The sequence below is a fragment of the Pollicipes pollicipes genome, unplaced genomic scaffold (assembly GCF_011947565.3).
Source record: "Pollicipes pollicipes isolate AB1234 unplaced genomic scaffold, Ppol_2.1 Scaffold_7261;HRSCAF=8764_pilon_pilon_pilon, whole genome shotgun sequence".
NCBI lineage: Eukaryota > Metazoa > Arthropoda > Thecostraca > Pollicipedomorpha > Pollicipedidae > Pollicipes > Pollicipes pollicipes.
Window position 1 is genome coordinate 2,825,248 of NW_023597054.1, and position 20,174 is coordinate 2,845,421.

The 20,174-nt window shown below is 57.9% G+C and overlaps 1 protein-coding gene across 1 annotated transcript; it reads right to left on the bottom strand.

Moving 5' to 3' along the window:
* Window positions 1-2,666: 2,666 nt before the first annotated feature.
* LOC119112511 (DDB1- and CUL4-associated factor 15) lies at window positions 2,667-19,461 on the bottom strand. The gene is made up of 14 exons (XM_037236720.1): window positions 19,403-19,461; window positions 18,171-18,268; window positions 15,736-15,851; window positions 14,939-15,037; window positions 14,430-14,585; window positions 12,958-13,073; window positions 11,626-11,915; window positions 11,260-11,421; window positions 10,878-10,995; window positions 9,432-9,541; window positions 8,584-8,718; window positions 7,998-8,086; window positions 5,385-5,644; window positions 2,667-4,060 (listed from the first exon to the last, which is right to left on the bottom strand). The coding sequence occupies exons 2-14, from the start codon at window positions 18,222-18,224 to the stop codon at window positions 3,975-3,977; spliced, it is 1,791 nt and encodes a 596-aa protein (XP_037092615.1). The 5' UTR covers window positions 18,225-18,268; window positions 19,403-19,461; the 3' UTR covers window positions 2,667-3,974.
* Between the last annotated feature and the right edge of the window lie 713 nt (window positions 19,462-20,174).

Genomic DNA, 20,174 nt, shown 5'->3' on the forward strand with positions numbered 1-20,174 from the left:
TGACTGCACGGAAGCGCCCCGTAACTGCACAACTCCTGCAGACGCATAACGTTTGCACGACTGTATCACATCATTTACAGTCATTGATCGCACAAACATCTCGATGCGGAAAATGCTCATAGATTTTCACGGTTCTGTCCCTGTTCTGTTGAAGGATACGACTCACCACTCTTACCTTTACTGGTTCCTATTGTGCTTTAAACATGTTGCACTTGTCTGCGGGTCATGCATGCTGTACTGCTGTCACATGCCCTATTTTGCATTTAAAGCTGTTTTAGTTTTCTGTTCTGAGGCTCGGTCCCTTTCTCCAGACATAAATCTAACGTGACTTGCCACGAGCCGAGCCCCGCACTGTACTGAGACGATCCCAGAACTGTCTGGGGAGCATGTCAGGGTAGGCCTCACGAACTGTTTCAGGGGAATGTGCCAATCACGGCTGTTTGAGTGTACCTGGCCGGCCTCGTGACAATGACTTTGAGAAAGGACGCCGCGCACGTCGCCGCGCACCTTTATGGAGCACCAGCGACTGCGACCGCAGTGACGATGTTGGCGCTCTTGGGCCATGGCGCAACGCACCCCCCCCCCCCCCTCCCTCCTCACACGGGGACCGAAGACGCCGACACCTCGGCTATTACGCCCCCTCAAGCAACTTAAGACACGCGATCTGTTGCATCAAGACTGATCACAACTGGGTGTCGTGTGATGCATGTGAACTGTCGGGGACCCAGGAACAGCTGGGGAGGGGTCCGATCGCTTCTTTGTCCACATGGACCAAATCAATTACAGTTAAAATATGATTTTGCCAAATAGAGGTTATCGAATGCTTCCAATAATGCAAAGCACGCATGTAAACATACTTGGGCTAAGACCCTGTTTTTTATACGCTTGCGGTTAACTCGCGACCATAAGCAGGGGCACTGCTGGAGAGATCTAATTACTGTTGGCTAGCATCTGCTGGTATTTGGAAGGTCAGATAATTCCGGCATAGTACGAAGTGTCCGAAATGCTATCTCGGCGGAAGCGTAACGGACAGGCCAAGCCGCTCACAATGAGATTCGCCCAACTGTTGAAGCAAGTAGAAGTCTCCATGGGTTAAATTTCCGTTACTTAATGCACCCGCTACCCACTCACTGGCCTGTGTCCGTAGTAACATGCACCCATCCCTTATCAGTTTTACGCACATTTTCCCTTCCACTTTTGCATTTTCCAGGACTTTCGTTTCAACTCATGACAAAGTTTTAAGAAAGTTTGCGGCCAGGCTTGTTGTTTCGCGTTGGTAATTGCAAGTGTTGTGGATTGGGCTAATTGCAACCAAACAAGGACCAGCAGTACTTCTACCAGAATCTACCACACATTTTATAAACGTATTAGCCACGCCCGCAAATTTCACAAGATTGGTGCGCAACAAAATGCGTGCCCCATTCCGTACGAGTACTGCTGGATCTCCCAGCCGGTATGATAGGTGGGCCGGACAGCAGGCCGGGCAGGCAAGACTCGCCCGGCCTGCTGTCCGGCTCGTGATCACGTTATGAATTCCAGCGGAACTGTCGATGAACTATCAAAAGTGAGACACGTTGGGTTACACCGTGTTCCATCGATGGCAGCGTTCTGCGATCTGCGGATTCCGGCGATCCAATTCCACAGATCCCCGCTGACCGCGACGTCAGTTCTACTTTGACTCCGGCCATTAGGGCGCGCCAGCCGCCAGGCTGCGGCGGCAGGTCCGCGATGGCCCGGCCGCCAGACGGCGGCGTCAGATGGCCCGGCCACCGGACGGCGGCGGCAGATGGCCCGGCCACCAGACGGCGGCGGCAGCTGGCCGGGCCGCGGCCACCAGACTGCGGCGTCAGATGGCCCGGCCACCAGACGGCGGCGGCAGCTGGCCGGGCCGCGGCCACCAGACTGCGGCGGCAGATGGCCCGGCCGCCAGACCGCGGCGTCAGATGGCCCGGCCGCCAGACCGCGGCGTCAGATGGCCCGGCCACCAGACTGCGGCGGCAGATGGCCCGGCCACCAGACTGCGGCGTCAGATGGCCGGGCCGCCAGACGGCGGCGGCAGATGGCCCGGCCGCGGCCACCAGACTGCGGCGGCAGATGGCCCGGCCGCCAGACTACGACGGCAGATGGCCCGGGCGCCAGAGTGCGGCGGCAGACCTGAGATGGCTCTGGCCGCCAGGGTGCGCCAGCTGAGACATGACATCGACCGTCCCGACTTCGTGACCACCGCCGGCCGTTAATTCAATTCCAGAATCTGTCGCACATCTCGGATGACGTAACATCGTAACTGTCCAGATTTCAGCCGACTCGATCAGCTTTATGGCGGCTCTGAGTCGTTAGCATGCTTAAGCGCGACGCTCCAGGAAGACGAGTGTGGACCATATACATCCCAAAATAGGTGGGAGTGTATCGAGCAGCGCACCTCGACGGCGCTGCCGCCCCTCAGTCAACCTGCTGGGCCAGCGGAGTCCTGGCTGCCGCGACCATGTCACGCTCGCCTGGCGTCGCCTCCCCGACACGTCTCTGTCGGCTGGCGTCGCCTCCCCGACACGTCCCTGTCGGCTAGTGTCGCCTCTCAGACACGAGCCGCCGAACTGGCAGCGCGGATCCACTGTCCGGGCCTAAATACCACGGCTCCGGGGTGCAGGGCATGCGGCGCACACTGCGGCTGACACACATGGTGATCCGTGTATTGACCTACTCAAGAGCGGCAAACCCAACGATTTCCTACTATACGGCCAAACGGTCGGCCGTAACGACAATTGAGCAGTCTCGAGGGCAAACTGAGGAACACAAAGAAACGATTCTCGAGGCTCTACATCTCAATCACAACACGGAGCCTGCATTCTATGTCACCAAATGTCTCAGCACACAACCGGAAAGCGCCACAGGCCGGGCCGCTTCATTGCCACGCCGCGCGCCCGCATCAGAACAAAATATAACGGAATATGGGCACGGGGAGGGCCAGTCGTCCGGAGGAACGCTTCGATCTCGCCCTCACGGTCAGATCTGAGCTGGTGTCACATCGACAGCCGCCATCCTCGAGCAGTCGGGACCAGCATGACCGGCTGTGAGCCGGCGGGGCGCACTACGCTGGCGGCTTGGCCGGCGTCTGTTGCGTATCACACTGCTGAAAATACGACCACCAGTCGCGAGCGCAGTCGGCCAATGCGGCGACAGTGCGATTTCACGCAATACTGACGCTGGAACACGCGTGAGTGTCGCGGCGACCGCGACAGCGAATCGATCATATTTACCGAGCATACGGAGCTGTAAGAGCCTGCGGCCATCGCCAACACACGCAGAAATTCGGTAAGAAACGAGTAATAGTGCCCATCGCCACCACTGGCCCAATGCTTGACCCGCTGTTGCACCATTCGCGCAGAGAAAACGTGAGCCGCCACAGCCGCTGATGACATTGTTCCAAACAAGGCATCGCCAGTAAGTCCGGTTCAAGTACGAGATTTTGCGATCTTTCGGTCATGCGCCTGGTTTACGACGGTTATACGTCGTGTTTTACGCGCTTCCACACCCGTTCTTGAAACCTCGGACAAACATCGATGTCTTAGCAGCGGTCCTGTGCTAGCAGAGGCCTGGCTGCAGCGGAGGACAGACGACTGGGACATGTCAGCCGGTGCCATGCAGCGCTGCCGGTGCTGTGCCCACCGCACGGCACGCTCGGACACACCGCTCCCACCGAGCGGACGAGTATTGTTCGGCGCGCAGGGTCCCCGAATGAGTCACAGCCCATGGAGCGAAGAACGAAACGAGAAGGAACGAGCCGCCGGGTGCCGACGCTGCGGGGCGGTGGCGAACCGGAGCACATCGGGTCGAACTGGACTGAACCGGACCGGGCTGCATCGGACCAGACCAGACCAACCAGACCGGACCGGACCAGAGAACAGACCGGACCGGACCGGACCAGACCAGACCAGACCAGACCAGACCAGACCAGACCAGATCAAGCCGGAGCGCAATCACCGATCCTCACTGGCCGCCCTCTGCGGCGCCAGAAGCAGGGCCAACATGTTGTGCGGGTCGACGATCGTCTTCAGTGAGGTACCTGCCGACCACAGTCGTGTCAGATGAACGCACACCCATGGCGCCTGTTCATCGCTGGTACGACCGAATATGGCCCCAGACGTTGGCATGACAACGCGCGGGAAAGCGGACATCTTCTGCTTAGCTTTTTTGGCTCACAATGGCATATATTCGACAAAAGTGGCCCACCATCAGCAAATTGGTTCCAATGCCTTTTGAAGCCGAAGTACAATTCAACTACCTATTGGACACTACAAATACTAACGAGACGATGAGCCGGCGGTCCGCCTCATCGTCGCCACACGGCATTCACAGTCACTGCCGCTGAACAGCCATACGTCAATGGAGGCGAAGGCAATTAGTGAAGGATCAATAGTTGACTTCATATCTCACCAGCACCATCTAAGACCTCATCAGTCTCCACCAGTCCAAGGCGTCAGGCTGGCAAAGCCCACCACACGGCAGTCACACTCTGAATCCGGGCCGAGGCAGGGAACACATCGCCATACACAGGGGATGCCATTCCAGCCACAGCAACGCCTGCACTGCATCCGGGGTCCCGCACAGCAAGTCACGGACACTGCTCTCATGCTAAAGCCCTACAGTGAAGTGTACCACAGCTTGTAGCGCACGCACCAGAATTTGGATACAGATAACACGCCGTACCACACTGGAAAACTATCACACTAGGAAACCACACTACCGTCATCCCCTACTCACACCACTCAATAAAGCCCACTTCCCTCCATTGCACTACCATCCCCACCTCCCAACGCCATTCAGTTAAAGCCCACTTCCCTCCATTGCACTACCATCACCCACTCCTCACATCACTCAATCAAAGCCCACTTCCCTCCATTGCACCACCATCACCACCTTCTTACATTACTCAATCAAAGCTCACTTCCCTCCATTGCATTACCATCACCCACTCCTCACATCACTCAATCGAAGCCCACTTCCCTCCATTGCACCACCATCACCACCTTCTCACATTACTCAATCAAAGCTCACTTCCCTCCATGGCACTACCATCACCACCTGCTCACATCACTCAATTAAGGCTCACTTCCCTCCATTCTTAAGCTATCAGCTTAAGCCTCTAGTACCCCTCCCCCACCCTACCCCCACCATAGCTGGAGCCCCTCTAGTACCCCTCCCCCACCCCATCCCTCACCATAGCTGGAGCCCCTCTAGTACCCCTCCCCCACCCCGCCCCTCACCATAGCTGGAGCCCCTCTAATACCCCTCCCCCGCCCCACCCCTCACCACAGCTGGAGCCTCTCTGGTACCTGACCGCAGCCTAGTGTTCGCAGTGGTGGGGGCAGCGCCCGGCGTTCGCTCACCGGTGAGGGCCGGCTGGTTGGTCATAACCCTGACGGTGTTATAGGCGGTCTGCGGCAGCGGGCTGGGGTGCCGCAGAGCGGTGGCCAGCAGGCGGGCCGGCTGCCAGCGCGGCCCGCCGCCGGCCGGCTGCAGGTCCCGGGCGTCCGTCACCTCCGTCAGCCGGTCCGAGGTCAGCATGCTGTACTGACCCGTCTCCATGTTCCAGGAGAAGGTGAACGAGGCCCGGTACTGGTACCGGTGCACCGAGCTCAGCGGCCGCCTGTCGTCCGCACGGCCGGGGTCAGCGTCGGGCACGGCCGGGGTCAGCGTCGAACACGGCCGGGGTCAGCGTCGGGCACAGCCGGGGTCAGCGTCAAACACGGTCGAGGTCAGCGTCGAACACGGCCGGGGTCAGCGTCGGGCACAGACGGGGTCAGCGTCAGGCACAGCCGGGGTCAGCGTCGAACACGGCCGAGGTCAGCGTCGAACACGGCCGGGGTCAGCGTCAGGCACAGCCGGGGTCAGCGTCAGGCACAGCCGGGGTCAGCGTCGAACACGGCCGAGGTCAGCGTCGAACACGGCCGGGGTCAGCGTCAGGCACAGCCGGGGTCAGCGTCAGGCACAGCCGGGGTCAGCGTCGAACACGGCCGGGGTCAGCGTCGAACACGGCCGGGGTCAGCGTCGAACACAGCCGAGGTCAGCGTCGAGCACGGCCGGGGTCAGCGTCGAGCACGGCCGGGGTCAGCGTCGAACACGGCCGGGGTCAGCGTCGAACACAGCCGAGGTCAGCGTCGAGCACGGCCGGGGTCAGCGTCGAGCACGGCCGGGGTCAGCGTCGAACACGGCCGGGGTCAGCGTCAGGCACCGCTGGGGTCAGCATCGAACGCGGCCGGGGTCAGCGTCGAGCACGGCCGGGGTCAGCGTCGGGCACAGCCGGGGTCAGCGTCAGGCACAGCCGGGGTCAGCGTCGAACGCGGCCGGGGGTCAGCGTCGAGCACGGCCGGGGTCAGCGTCGAACACGGCCGGGGTCAGCGTCGAGCACAGCCGGGGTCAGCGTCGAACACGGCCGGGGTCAGCATCGAACACGGCCGGGGTCAGCGTCGAACACAGCCGGGGTCAGCGTCGAGCACGGCCGGGGTCAGCGTCGAACACGGCCGGGGTCAGCGTCGAACACGGCCGGGGTCAGCGTCAGGCACAGCCGGGGTCAGCGTCGAACACGGCCGGGGTCAGCGCAAGGAACGGCCACCCTCCCACATAACACTACTCATATGCAGCCGCGGAACCACGGGAACTATGCACAGCTGGCATACGGATGGGCCCGTCGGGTCCAATTGGGTGGCTTAGAAAGATTTACACGAGACGCGAGACAGCGGTCGTTCCCTGAAGTTAGCCTGTGGGTATGCTGTCGACTTTAATCATCATCTATCATTGGCTGAACATGAATAGCAAGACAGAAGCGAGCGCAGGTGAACACCACCACGGCGTGGCCGACATAACAGACTGTAGTCCGCACAACGAGCTCAGACTTATGAACTATGCCACCACACACACACGCAGCACGCGTCCCGAGGATCCCTCGCTTTTACACCGTACGACGCAAAACCTACGCCACGTTAGTCCCAAAGCCCAGCGGAGACGTGTCCATCAACCGAGCCGTAGCGTACGGCTGAAGCTGCGGACTGGCAGCCGTCAAACCGAGTACCATCGGCAGTATTACCTATATTGCACGAAATAAAAAAGTGTAATTTATTATGCGTACCCCTGCGAACGAGCCACGTCCAATAATTTCCAGTCATAGATCGACATTGTAATAAATAATCGGCTGGAAATTTTGCGTAATCACAGCTAGTGGTTCGCAGTTGTTCTCATACAAGGACAGCGAACTTCGACGCCATAATCGTCATCAGATGAGCGCTGCTGGACCAAAAAGACTGCGCGCTTACGGCGGAGATACCGGGTGCCAGCACCGATAACCTTGGTCATTCGAGCAGCGCCACAATATTCGGCATCTTGGGTGGCAGGGATGTCGGTAGTTTTATGCTACGCCAATCTCGCTCGAGGCTCGTCGCCTATCACTCTTTCTCTTGCTTAAATCGACCAATCAGCATGCAGCGAGAGGCGGTCAACCCAGCATCTGGGCGCCTCGGGCTGTGCAGATCGTCCAGGCAGGTCAGATGTCAGGGATGGGGTTCAAACGGCAATCGATTGTCACTCACCGAAATGTGCGTGGGGGGCTGCCGGACAGCAAGTCTGGTAACACCAATCTATATTTACATGCCGCGCACCCTAATGGATAAATTTTGATATGCCCTATTCCGGTATAGTTCAACCACACCTCTAAGCGCTGGAAATTTGTCGAAACCAGCGCCAGGTGTTATTGCATGATTGGCGCCCTTAGCATGCTTGACTACTGCAAAATCAGTTGTTCACGGGACAGTCATATTGTTTGCCGACTTTTGGCACACAATGCCACAGGATCACCAATAGCTTTCAGAAACGAAAAGAAGCTTGACACGCGCTAAATGGCTGGGCCATGCAAATGACAGCTGCCCGACAGCCAGCCCGTCGAGGATAAGCCCTGCTCAGGCCTCGTCGCCCCGCCAGAGTCCCCGCAGCAGGCGCCATCCTCTCACCTGGTGGCGTTGGAGAGGCCCTTCATCTTGACGGCGGCCTGCACCAGCACCACGGCCACGGCCACCACGTCACCTGAGTCCGGATTCACCTGACGGCAGGCCGGACACCGCTGCAGCCGGGGCGGCGCTCACATCGACGGACGGTGTCGAGAGCACCCGGTCACGTGTCCCGCGCAGCCCCGCCAGCCAGGTCACGTGTCGAGCACAGCCTCGCCAGTCAGGTCACGTGTCGAGCGCAGCCTCGCCCGTCAGGTCACGTGTCGAGCGCAGCCTCGCCAGTCAGGTCACGTGTCGAGCGCAGCCTCGCCAGTCCAGTCACGTGTCGAGCACAGCCTCGCCAGTCAAATCACGTGTCGAGCGCAGCCTCGCCAGTCAGGTCACGTGTCGAGCACAGCCTCGCCAGTCAAGTCACGTGTCGACTAGCGCCTGCCACGCTCGTAAGCCAGTGGCTGCCGCATTCGTAAACCCACGCGACTAGATCTCCGGGCTTGGTGCATGTGAATCACTGTACGTCCAGGTATTCCGCTGTCACTTAACTTTCACTATCAACGTGCTGAGAGCACAGCAGCTGACTGTCACCACTCACCTCCACCACCTCGACGTCATAGTCGTTACAGAACCAGTACTTCTTGCCGGCCTCTGCGCACAGTCGCTGCGATATCTCGTGGCAAAACTGCTCGACGTCCAGGCTGAGCTGGCTGACCAGCACACAGGGCAGCACCTGGAGCGGCATCAGGACGGCAGAGTGCCGGGCCGGGTCAGCCGGGGCCGAGGGGCGGGCCCGGTCAGCCGGGGCCGAGGAGCGGGCCGGGTCAGCCGGGACCAAGGAGCGGGCCGGGTCAGCTGGGGCGAGGAGCGGGCCGGGTCAGCCGGGGCCGAGGAGCGGGCCCGGTCAGCCGGGGCCGAGGAGCGGGCCCGGTCAGCCGGGGCCGAGGAGCGGGCCCGGTCAGCCGGGGCCGAGGAGCGGGCCGGGTCAGCTGGGGCGAGGAGCGGGCCGGATCAGCCGGGGCCGAGGAGCGGGCCGGGTCAGCTGGGGCGAGGAGCGGGCCGGGTCAGCCGGGGCCGAGGAGCGGGCCCGGTCAGCCGGGGCCGAGGAGCGGGCCGGGTCAGCCGGGGCCGAGGAGCGGGCCGGGTCAGCCGGGGCTGAGGAGCGCACCAGCGCTAACAGTAGCACCGCGCCACACGCATATTCGCTGGCCGCTCAACAGTGAGGCGACTTAGGACACCAGAGGCAAATAACGGGCGAAACTCCCCTCACGCGTTTCAGCATCCACTTGGCATCTCGCCGCCGGCAATGGGCGGCGGCCATCCCCTGCCAGCCAGCCCGCTGACGAACTCCTGGCAGACGATGCGCCCAAGCGGCTTCTCGTCGGCTATCGTTTCAAGAGGCCACAGAGCGGCCGGCCAGTCCGAGGATCGGGGCGTGGCTCTCACCAGCTTCTCCGCCTTCGAATGGGTGACCATGTGCATCTGGGAGTATCCGGAGCCGTGCACCTCCAGCGGCAAGGCGTAGTGGTACCCCGTGGACCGGCTCAGGTCGTCCTCTGTACAGCACAGCAGCACAGCGTACAGTCACAACACTCGGTCGAGCTCGTCCTCTGTACAGCACAGCAACACAGCGGACAGGCACGACACTCGGCGGAGCTCGTCTTCTGTACAGCACAGCAACACAGCGGACAGGCACAACACTCGGCCGAGCTCGCCCTCTGTACAGCACAGCAACACAGCGGACAGGCACAACACTCGGCCGAGCTCATCCTCTGTACAGCACAGCAACACAGCGGACAGGCAAACACTCGGCCGAGCTCGTCTTCTGTACAGCACAGCAACACAGCGGACAGACACAACACTCGGCCGAGCTCGTCCTCTGTACAGCACAGCAACACAGCAGACAGGCAAGACACTCGGCCGAGCTCGTCACCTGTACAGCACAGCAACACAGCGGACAGGCACAACACTCGACCGAGCTCGTCCTCTGTATAGCACAGCGCACAATCACAACACCCCGCTGCCCACACAGGCCAAACACAGGCCAAACTTGTACACGTCTGACTAAAATGCAATGACGTTAGGAGCTACGCATGGGGGCAAGAGCCACACCACAACACTGGCCATTACGAACGTGTCCCAGCTTCTCAACGAGCGATTGCGCACGAGTCTCTCCTGTCACGAAATGCCAACCATGCGATGAAACATTGCTTTGAGAGCAAGGTAGTGTAGTCGGCTTCAGGGCTGCCCTGGAGGGTATCGCCCCGCGAGAACCCACGTGCTTCCCAGAGTCTGGCCCCCGTGCGGACAACACACGGCAGCAGTGATAGCCCACGCGCACCCAGTATTGCCCCGCCTGCTATCTCTCCTGCATTCCATTTTGAAGACGAAAAGTGCCCTAACCTAGTCGAACTGGTTTTCACGACACTTCTGGAAGCAAAGAAACGCATCGGAACAACGACCACGACGTGGGCATAAAACGAGCAACATAAGCAGGCCGTGTGCTCCAAACGGCCAGCCATTATGCCGGCGAGGTGTGCTGCTGAGCCTCCTGTGGGCGTGAGCCGGGCAGCTCGCCCTCGGCCTGCTCCGAGCGGCCAGCCATCACACTGGCGAGGTGCGCTGCTGAGCCTCCTGTGGGCGTGAGCCGGGCAGCTCGCCCTCGGCCTGCTCCGTGCGGCCCCTCACCTGTTGGCGCACGGCCTCTAAGCTCGCCTCGAAGCTGCACCCCTCACACTGCTCCCCCAGGATAGTAACGTCTGGATCCCACCAAACCGGCGGCCGGCCTGCGCCCGCCGGCACCGTCGTTCCCAGGCGAGCGTTTCTGTGTGCCATCAAGTGAGGTTTACTTACCAGAAACAAAACACACACCATCCTCACAACATAGCCCACCTTCGACGTCGGTGATGACGGACACGAGCTCATCGTCGACCTCGACGTAGCGTCGGCGCAGGTGGACGCAGCAGGCGCCGGGCGCAGGCGGCGGCGGCACGACAGCCGGCCGCACGCGCTCGGCCGGCCGCGGACTGGCTGTCAGCAGCGACGCCTCCGACTCGCAGTCGCTCTCGGCCGCCGCGCTGCTGAAGAACAACTCCGGCTCGGTGTTACAGTTGATGGCACGCAGCACGGCGTCACCGTCCACCGAGCGGCGCTCCTCAGCGGCGGCGGCAGCAGCCGCCTCCTCCGTCAGCAAGCGGCGCTTGGAGTTGATGCCGCCGGCCGGACTTAGTAGCGCGTCACTGACAGGCACAAGGCACGGGCCCTCGCCGCTCACCGACGGCCGCGCCGCGAAGAAGCGCGGCACGTTCTCAGAGTTCTCGTCTGAAAACTCGTACTTCTTGTCGGCCAACCGCTTCTTGCGAAAAACGGTGAAGTTCTCGCGGTGCGTTTCCGAGCCGTCCTCGGAGAACTCGTACTCGTCGGCGTTGATGTTGGCCTGCCGGACGGCAGGCAGGCCACGCCGCCAGCCGCGGCCGCACCGCTCGGCCGGGCTGGCGGCGCGCTCGGCGGTCGGCTCGGGTCGCGGCGGCCGCCGGCGCGCCTCCTCCGGCGGCCGAGGCGAGCGCAGCCGCGGGTCGTCGGCGCGCGGCGAGCGCGGGTCAAAACGCCACGGCAGGCCGCCGCGCGCCGCCGCCGGCGCCGGCCCCGGCTCCTCAGCCACGTCCACCTCCAGACTGCTGAGCGAGAGCTGGTCACTGCCGGCGCAACTGGCGTCGTCGGCCGGCGGCGGCTCCGGCCGCGGAGCCGCCACCTGCGCCGTCACCACGTGCAGGAAGTTGCCCGTGTTGATGACCACTGCGCCGCGTCGGCGCAGACTCAGCCGCGGCAGGAACACGGGGAACGGTGGCACCAGCTCGAAGCTCGTGTGCACAGTGGCGCCGTGCCGGAGACAGCTGAAGCGCACGCACGAGTCCCAGCTCTCGGCCAGCTCTGTCGGCCGCACATCAGCACCGGTCAGCTCTCGGCCAGCTCTGTCGGCCGCACATCAGCACCGGTCACACAGCCGGTCAGTCAGAGCCAGCACCGGTCACACAGCCGGCCAGTCAGAGCCAGCACCGGTCACACAGACGGCCAGTCAGAGCCAGCACCAGTCACACAGTCGGCCAGTCAGAGCCAGCACCGGTCACACAGCCAGTCAGTCAGAGCCAGCACTGGTCACACAACCAGCCAGTCAGAGCCAGCACCAGTCACACAGCCTGCCAGTCACAGCCAGCACCAGTCACACAGCCAGCCAGTCAGGGCCAGCACCGGTCACACGGCCGGTCAGTCAGGGCCAGCACCGGTCACACAGCCGGTCAGTCAGAGCCAGCACCGGTCACACAGCCGGCCAGTCAGAGCCAGTACCGGTCACACAGCCGGCCAGTCAGAGCCAGCACCAGTCACACAGCCAGCCAGTCAAAGTCAGCACTGGTCACACAGCCAGCCAGTCAGAGCCAGCAGCTGTCACACAGCTGGTCAGTCAGAGCCAGCACCAGTCACACAGGCAGCCAGTCAGAGTCAGCACCAGTCACCGACCGCTGACTGAATTCGGGACGCATCATGCACGTTATGTGTTCAGCATGGACTCATTTCATCACTGACTCCACGACTGACCCATAACTGATAGCTGCGCGAGCTCAAACTTCTTTGCTGACTATTATGATTCTATGATTAATGCTTACGACCATTAAGTCAACGACCTTCAATACACAAGGAGGTAATGGTGAAAAGACGCTACAGTGCTAAACAATGACTGTATTGGAGGTACTCAATATTGCTTACCGCTATAACATAACTTAACCAGCACCTTCAGGCATATAAAAGGTCAATAACTCAGCAAACTAGCTTCACTTCATAATGCCAAAAATAAGGAGCTGAAAGCTCTTGTCCCTAATATCAAGCACATCTGACGGCTGTATACCGTTACCCAGGCGTTTGAGATAAACACAACATGGTCCGCGAATGATAGGCGGCGATGCACACTGGGGCTTACCGTCCTCGCCGTATGATTCGGCTACACGGACACAGTCGAGACAGGCGTCCAGCGAGGGCACGGCGGTGATGGTCAGGTAGCAGCGCGAGCCCTGCACGCTGTCCTCGGATCGATCGCTGCCGGCAGCGGCACCCGGTCACAAGGTCAACAGCGGCACCCGGTCACAAGGTCACCAGTGGCACCCGGTCACAGGGCCACCAGTGGCACCCGGTCACAAGGTCACCAGCAGCACCCGGTCACAGGGCCACCAGTGGCACCCAGTCACAGGGCCACCAGTGGCACCTGGTCACAGGGCCACCAGTGGCACCCGGTCACAGGGCCACCAGTGGCACCCGGTCACAGGGCCACCAGTGGCACCTGGTCACAAGGTCACCAGCGGCACCCGGTCACAGGGCCACCAGCGGCCAGGTCACGTCACAGCCAGACACGTCCAGACGGCGGCCAGGTCACGCCACAGCCAGACACGTCCAGGCGGCGGCCAGGTCACGCCACAGCCAGACACGTCCAGACGGCGGCCAGGTCACGCCACAGCCAGACACGTCCAGACGGCGGCCAGGTCACGTCACAGTCAGACACGTCCAGGTGGCCAGGTCACGTCACAGCCAGACACGTCCAGGCGGCCAGGTCACGCCACAGCCAGACACGTCCAGACGGCGGCCAGGTCACGCCACAGCCAGACACGTCCAGGCGGCGGCCAGGTCACGCCACAGCCAGACACGTCCAGGCGGCCAGGTCACGCCACAGCCAGACACGTCCAGGCGGCACACTACCGTGCAGGTCAGGACGTCGCCGATCTGACGGACTCGCTCACGTCACGCGGTCGGTGGTCACGAAGTCTTTCAAGCCTTCCATTGTCTAACTTGGACACAAGTGTCATTTGTTCTACCTTCTGGCACGCAGCGGCTGGTTTGTGCGACAGCTGGCATGGAGAACAAACGAGCAAGAAGGGAGAGCATCGGTGGAAACACGCGCACGCACGCAAGCACTATGCTGCATACTTTGAGTACACTACGTTACACCTTTAATATCTTGTGGAACTTTCCTTGATGGTACACCTGTCACCTGCGATCACCTGATGGCGGTCTGTGATATTAAGCATCTTAATCAAATTCAAACAAAATGTTTCAAGCAGCTCATGTAGTCCCTCCATCAGATAGAACATAATGCACAGAAAACACCACTGACCATTAATTCACAAGTATTTTATAATATTACGTCCACAACCCGAAACGGCATGACATCCCGGAATGCACTCCAAGCGTAACTAACCCCACAGGTGACGTCAGTGTGCAGGTTCACGGCTGTCCTCCGCCCCCCCCCCCCCCCCCCCCCCCCTCTCCCGCTCAATCCTGTCGTCATCAGACCCCTACCAAAACAGTGTGATGGCAACATCCTACGCTGGCCCCCAACAGCAGTGTACTGGGCTGCGGCTGCCGGCGGGCGCCGGAGCCCCGGCCGGCCGGCCGACCCACCTGCAGCCGTACACCACCACGCGGTGGTCCTCCTCAGGCCAGTAGCAGACGGCCAGGAACAGGCGGCTCTCCACCGTCTGCTCACCGAACAGCGTCACCTCGGCCGCCTTGCGCAGCTTCTGGTGCGGCACAAAGATCCACCAGTGCAGCCGGTACCTATGGACGGCGTGCGGCTCTGATCACCGCCTCATGCAGCGGCCAAGACATGTCCAGCAGGAGGGCAGCAGGCCGCTGGCACTGCGGCCGGCGTCGCGCTCTCTGGCGACACTGGTGAGTGCACACGGCGGACGAGACACAGCGCGCGCTCCACGCTCTCCGGCGACACTAGTGAGTGCACACGGCGGACGAGAGACGGCGCGCGCTCCACGCTTTCCAGCGACACTGGTGAGTGCACACGACGGACGAGAGACAGCGCGCGCTCCACCCTGTCACAAAGATCCCTGACGAGGCACCAGTCAGCCCCACCACCCCGCTACGGAGCTAACACACACATTGAGCAGTGCGCTCACCTGAATTGCATGTAGATCATGGACGTCTCATCGAACTCGGTGCTCTGAGTATAAGAAATAACAAACTGACCACATTTGGAGAATCCCAGGAAAATGTGACTGAAACAGCAATAATTATGTCAATGCAAGGTATTCCCACCCTGCCACTGGCGCGCAGTGCGTCACAAAACGCAAGTCATATACCAAGAGGCTTCAACGTCAATCCAGCCAACGCCTTGTCATTTCACGCACATCACCTGGTCTTAAACAGAGTGAATGGGATATCAAAGCTAGGGAGCGGATGGTCCGTGTCTCTCCGCCATGAATTGCACCTAGCAGAATTATGAAACATGAAGATACTTGACGTCCGAACATGCATCTGTCAGTTCTTACAAATTCAAATCGATGAAAAATCAGATTATTCATTATCACTGTTGACGTGGAATGCAATGATCCATCCAGATAGCTCGGTTGGCTCGACCGACTGCCTTGAGATCCCCCATCAGCGGCAGGGCGGGTGCGGGCCGCTCCAGGCCGACCCCATTTGCCGTTGACGGCTGACGCCAAAGGGCAGGCTAGATCGTGTCGCGCATTTTGGCACGTTAAGATTTCACCACCAAATTCTACCGTTGATTTCTACCTGGATTTGGCGGTCGGAGGCCACGGATCAAGGCTCACACAACAAGCACTGCTTAAGCAAGCTCATCACAGAAAACCATCCATTAAAAATGTGTGGATTTCACCTTTTAATCATTGTCATCATTGAAACATAAGCTAGACTGACAAACGGACATCAACTGAGCATACCCAGCACTTACTTGCTCAATACTGAGGGCGATGGAACAATATCCTTCAGACAGAATGCAAGTCTGCCAGGAAACTTTGTGAACAGCGAAGCTGGGATCTTCGATCTTTTGGGGAAATGCCCCTGGACCTGTGAACGAAAGCATAAATACAGCGGTTTCCAATGTGACTGAAGTAACATTGCTCCACCAAAGATCATCTTGCAAGAGCCTTCATGCCGTACCCGCAGTGCACATATCGCGTCATATCCGCTTCGGCGAATCTCGCCATGCTCCGCCGCTGACACGCGCAGAACCACCCGGATGTAGTGCTGATGTGGCACCAACTGAGGTGCGGCAACATCGGTAAACACATTCGGCACTTGCCGGATGGGCAGGCGAGGCGGTCTGCTCTCTCGCCGCTCGAAACATCACACCGCGGACTGCTATCTCGCCGCCCGACACATCACACCGCGGACTGCTCCCTCGCCACTCGAAACATCACACCGCGGACTGCTCTCTCGCCGCGGTCTGCTCTCTCGCCGCCCGACACATCACACAGCGGTCTGCTCCCTCGCCGCCCGACACACCACACTGCGGACTGCTCTCTCGCCGCCCGACACACCACACCGCGGACCGCTCCCTCGCCACTCGAAACATCACACCGCGGACTGCTCCCTCGCCGCCCGACACACCACACTGCGGACTGCTCCCTCGCCGCCCGACACATCACACCGCGGTCTGCTCTCTCGCCGCCCGACACATCACACCGCGGTCTGCTCTCTCGCCGCCCGACACATCACACTGCGGACTGCTCTCTCGCCGCCCGACACACCACACCGCGGACTGCTCCCTCGCCACTCGAAACATCACACCGCGGACTGCTCCCTCGCCGCCCGACACACCACACTGCGGACTGCTCTCTCGCCGCCCGACACACCACACCGCGGACTGCTCCCTCGCCACTCGAAACATCACACCGCGGACTGCTCTCTCGCCACCCGACACATCACACCGCGGACTCAGCCGACATGAATGTGTCTGCCTCCAGCCCACCAGCTGGCTGAAGGCAGCCCAGCGCCTCACCAGGATCTTTTGAAATACTGTCTGTTCCCTTGTGCAAGCCTTTTGCAAGTCCATTGACATCAGTGTGCTTCTCTCAGACTGGAAACTTGGTCATGTCTTCCCTACATGCGAGGAGGACAGCAGACAATAGACATCCTCCTACCACTCTGTTGGCTGGGCAGCAGTTTGACCCATGAAGCAAGGTTCCTTGGTGAGGCATATCGAATATTGGATAATGGTATAGCCTATTGGAGCACACAACAAATACAAACAAGCTCAGCCAGGCTCAAGCAAATTTTTGTCAAAAAATGCATGCTCCATTCAGCTATTGGATGCCATGAAGGAGTGGAATGAAGGCATCAACTTCAGTAAGACCTTTGATTCACTCCAACACTAACACCTTCTTCATAGGCTTCAGGGCTGTGATGTCAACAGCAAACTTATCCAATATGTTCCAGCTTTCTTGGCATGTCACTGACAGTATTCATGCCCAATTGCATGACAGATTAGAGTGAAGAGGTCTGTCACATTGCTCAGGCATCCATGTTGGGATTGTCTTTATACATCATTTTTGTCTGGACCACCCTTGATTTGAACAAGTTTCTATGAAGCTCCTCACCATCAAGACCAGCTCATACAAATGTGTGCACAGATGACTGGGCAGATCCACACTGCAGAAAGATCTGAATGCCTTGTTGTGGTGGTCCAAGTCCTGGTTCCTGCAGTTAAATGTGAAAAAGTGCATGACTTTGCACTTAGGTTGGCAATGGCCAAGAAGATTTACTCCTGGAATGGCATGGAGCTCCAGGCCATTGGAACCACATAAGATCCAGACTTTTGACACACAGTGGACCAAAGTTCTGTGACCAGAGAGCAGCAGCAGTGTTGCAGTATTCCAGGCATCCCAGATGCTAGATGTAATCCATGGATCACTTATGCCTTTACTGGTCTACCCTCCCATTACTGTGCACAATGTTAATATGCCATTCTGAATATAACTCTCACCTTGAACTATTCAGCAAGGTGGAGTAGAACACTTGGAGAGAGCAGAGGCAGGCTACACAGATTTGAAAATCTTTGAAATTCTGACTTGGCAGTCACTGCGTACTGCATACGTACTCTTTCCTTATACCATACATGAGAGAGGAGCTCACCATTTCAGGAGCTTGACATGAACAGAACTAACAGACCAAGTGGCCCTTCATATCCATGACAGCAGTAGGTAAGATAGGGTTATCATGCATCATGTCTACTTATCTATCACATGACCCCATTTACAGCATCTTTATTTAAGGTTGGTTGACTGTTTCTTGGGCTGCTTTCCTTATAAACATATTGTTCACCAAATCCTTATTAACATATTGTTCACCAAAAGCAAACCTGAATGACAAAAGAATGCAACTTACCTGACGATGCATCAGTTTTGAAGGAAGTGATTCGGATTGAGATGTCTTCATCATTGATTATCTGTTAGGCTGTTTTTGCAACCATTAGCATTTCATTCCTGTGAAATAAGCAGAAAATAGTTATTTGCCTCCCTAGTGCATCTCCCAGATCACAAAGGCCTATCACTGGGCTAAAAGATCTAAATGTTGTAAGCTAGCATGGGACAGCAGCAATTAATTTTAGGTCAACCAATAATTTTCATTGGTGTTAAATGGATCAAAGGACAATTTTGGCCTAGAGTTGGTACCTTCCAAGCAATCCTTGTTCTATATATCACGAACTCACCAGTCTAGTTGTACCTCTCAGTTGTAGTCAATTCAATTCAATCTTGATCCTTTCATTAGACAGAGCCAAATAGAGTTTTACACATTTACAATACTGCAACATGGCCACCCAGATGGCTGCTTTGCCTCAATTAGCCAGCTGTGAGCTGACCTTTCTGTTAACTTAGCCAAATATTATATTCACTCTGAGACTTTTGTCAAGTGACACTGGGCATTTCACATGGCCTGCACATGCGCAGCAACAGAAGTGGATCTAGATCTCCCTCCCCCTTGACCATGAAGGTTAGCATAACCATGTTAGCCACAGGTTAAAATAAAGTTATGACTGTCATACAACTTTGATGGCAAAACAACTTCATATAATAAATATGCATCATGTTCATAAACAATATAAATGCAAATGTATTAATGTATGTGTACATATATATATATATATATATATATATATATATATATATATACATATAATATATATATATATATATATGTAAGAGTCACAAGGGCCTTTTTCCAGAAGAAGGGCCCACGGCTGTCTGATGCACTGATCTTACAAAGGTAGGCCTGCCACAATCCTTACATCCAGCCTATCAATCTGAATGCTCGGCCACCTGTGGTCTCGATTTCCACTGCCTCCAAGCTACAGGTGGGTCTACAAATGGACAGGAACAATGAATATGGAGCAGCAAGCAGGTCCTATCAGCAATGACGGGTTTATGGGACTGACGACACGTAAACTGCTCCCAAAGTACCGCTAGTTTGCACATGCTTGCCTCTCAAAACAGCTGAATTAACTGAATCCAGCATGACAACCATGCCAATTGGTATCGCTATGCATCATAAATTTGCAAATGCTTTAAGAATCTTGGCCAAACTATGTTGTAACTCATGACACAATACCAACAACTCGCCTTCTCGTTCCCCATCAACACCGAACCGTCCCCATCAGGCGAGGTCTGCCGCGGCGGGGCTGCCAGCTGATCATGCGAGACGGTGCGCCCTGTGAAGGTCACAAAACCTTCAGCTGATTGCAGGCGTGACGTCACAAGACCACTAAACACCCCCGCAATAAACGTTCTGGCTGGAATGCAATAAAAAGTAGCTGGGCTTGCGTTCCTTGCTAGCCATCTTTTCACAGCACCAGATCACCACCGCATGATTGGTCCCAAGACATAGACCTGGGAAGCTACAACTCGCCAGCATCAAGCGTCGAATCAAGCATAAATGCGAATGGCATAATAAAATAATGACCCCTAGTGTCTAAACGCGCTTGACCCTGGCGACCCCTATGTGGGCATGTGATCAGACCTTCATGATGTGCTCTTTAATTGTCCAAATGAATGTTTAATGCGGGTTTTTGGACCACCCGAACAGGGGCGTAGTCAGGGGGAGCCGCATGGGGAGATGACCGCCCCCCCCCCCCCCCCCCCCTCCTCACAGAGGCCAATGGGCTCTCCTCAGTGCACTCGGCTGTAATTCTCAAGGTAACCAACAGCGGCAGAATAAATGCAGATTTGTAACAAGAAGCAGGAAAAACAACAACATCCAGCCTCGACAAAGCCGGAAACGGGCATACCACACGGGAATGCAGGTCACACGAGCAGAAAAACCTTTTGGGTGCTTGTGAGAGCTGTTACTGGAAAAACAGTACTATAACCCAGAGCGCTGCCCAGGGGCTCTGTA

Bases quoted from the DNA above. Each gene is read 5' to 3' on its own strand.
- LOC119112511 (XM_037236720.1), bottom strand. From the start codon at position 18,224: ATGATGAAGACATCTCAATCCGAATCACTTCCTTCAAAACTGATGCAT. The intron at 15,852-18,170 runs GTAAGTTGCATT...TTTCGTTCACAG, and splicing joins CAAAACTGATGCATCGTCAG to GTCCAGGGGCATTTCCCCAA. The intron at 4,061-5,384 runs GTGAGCGAACGC...TGTGGTCGGCAG, and splicing joins CAACCAGCCGGCCCTCACCG to GTACCTCACTGAAGACGATC.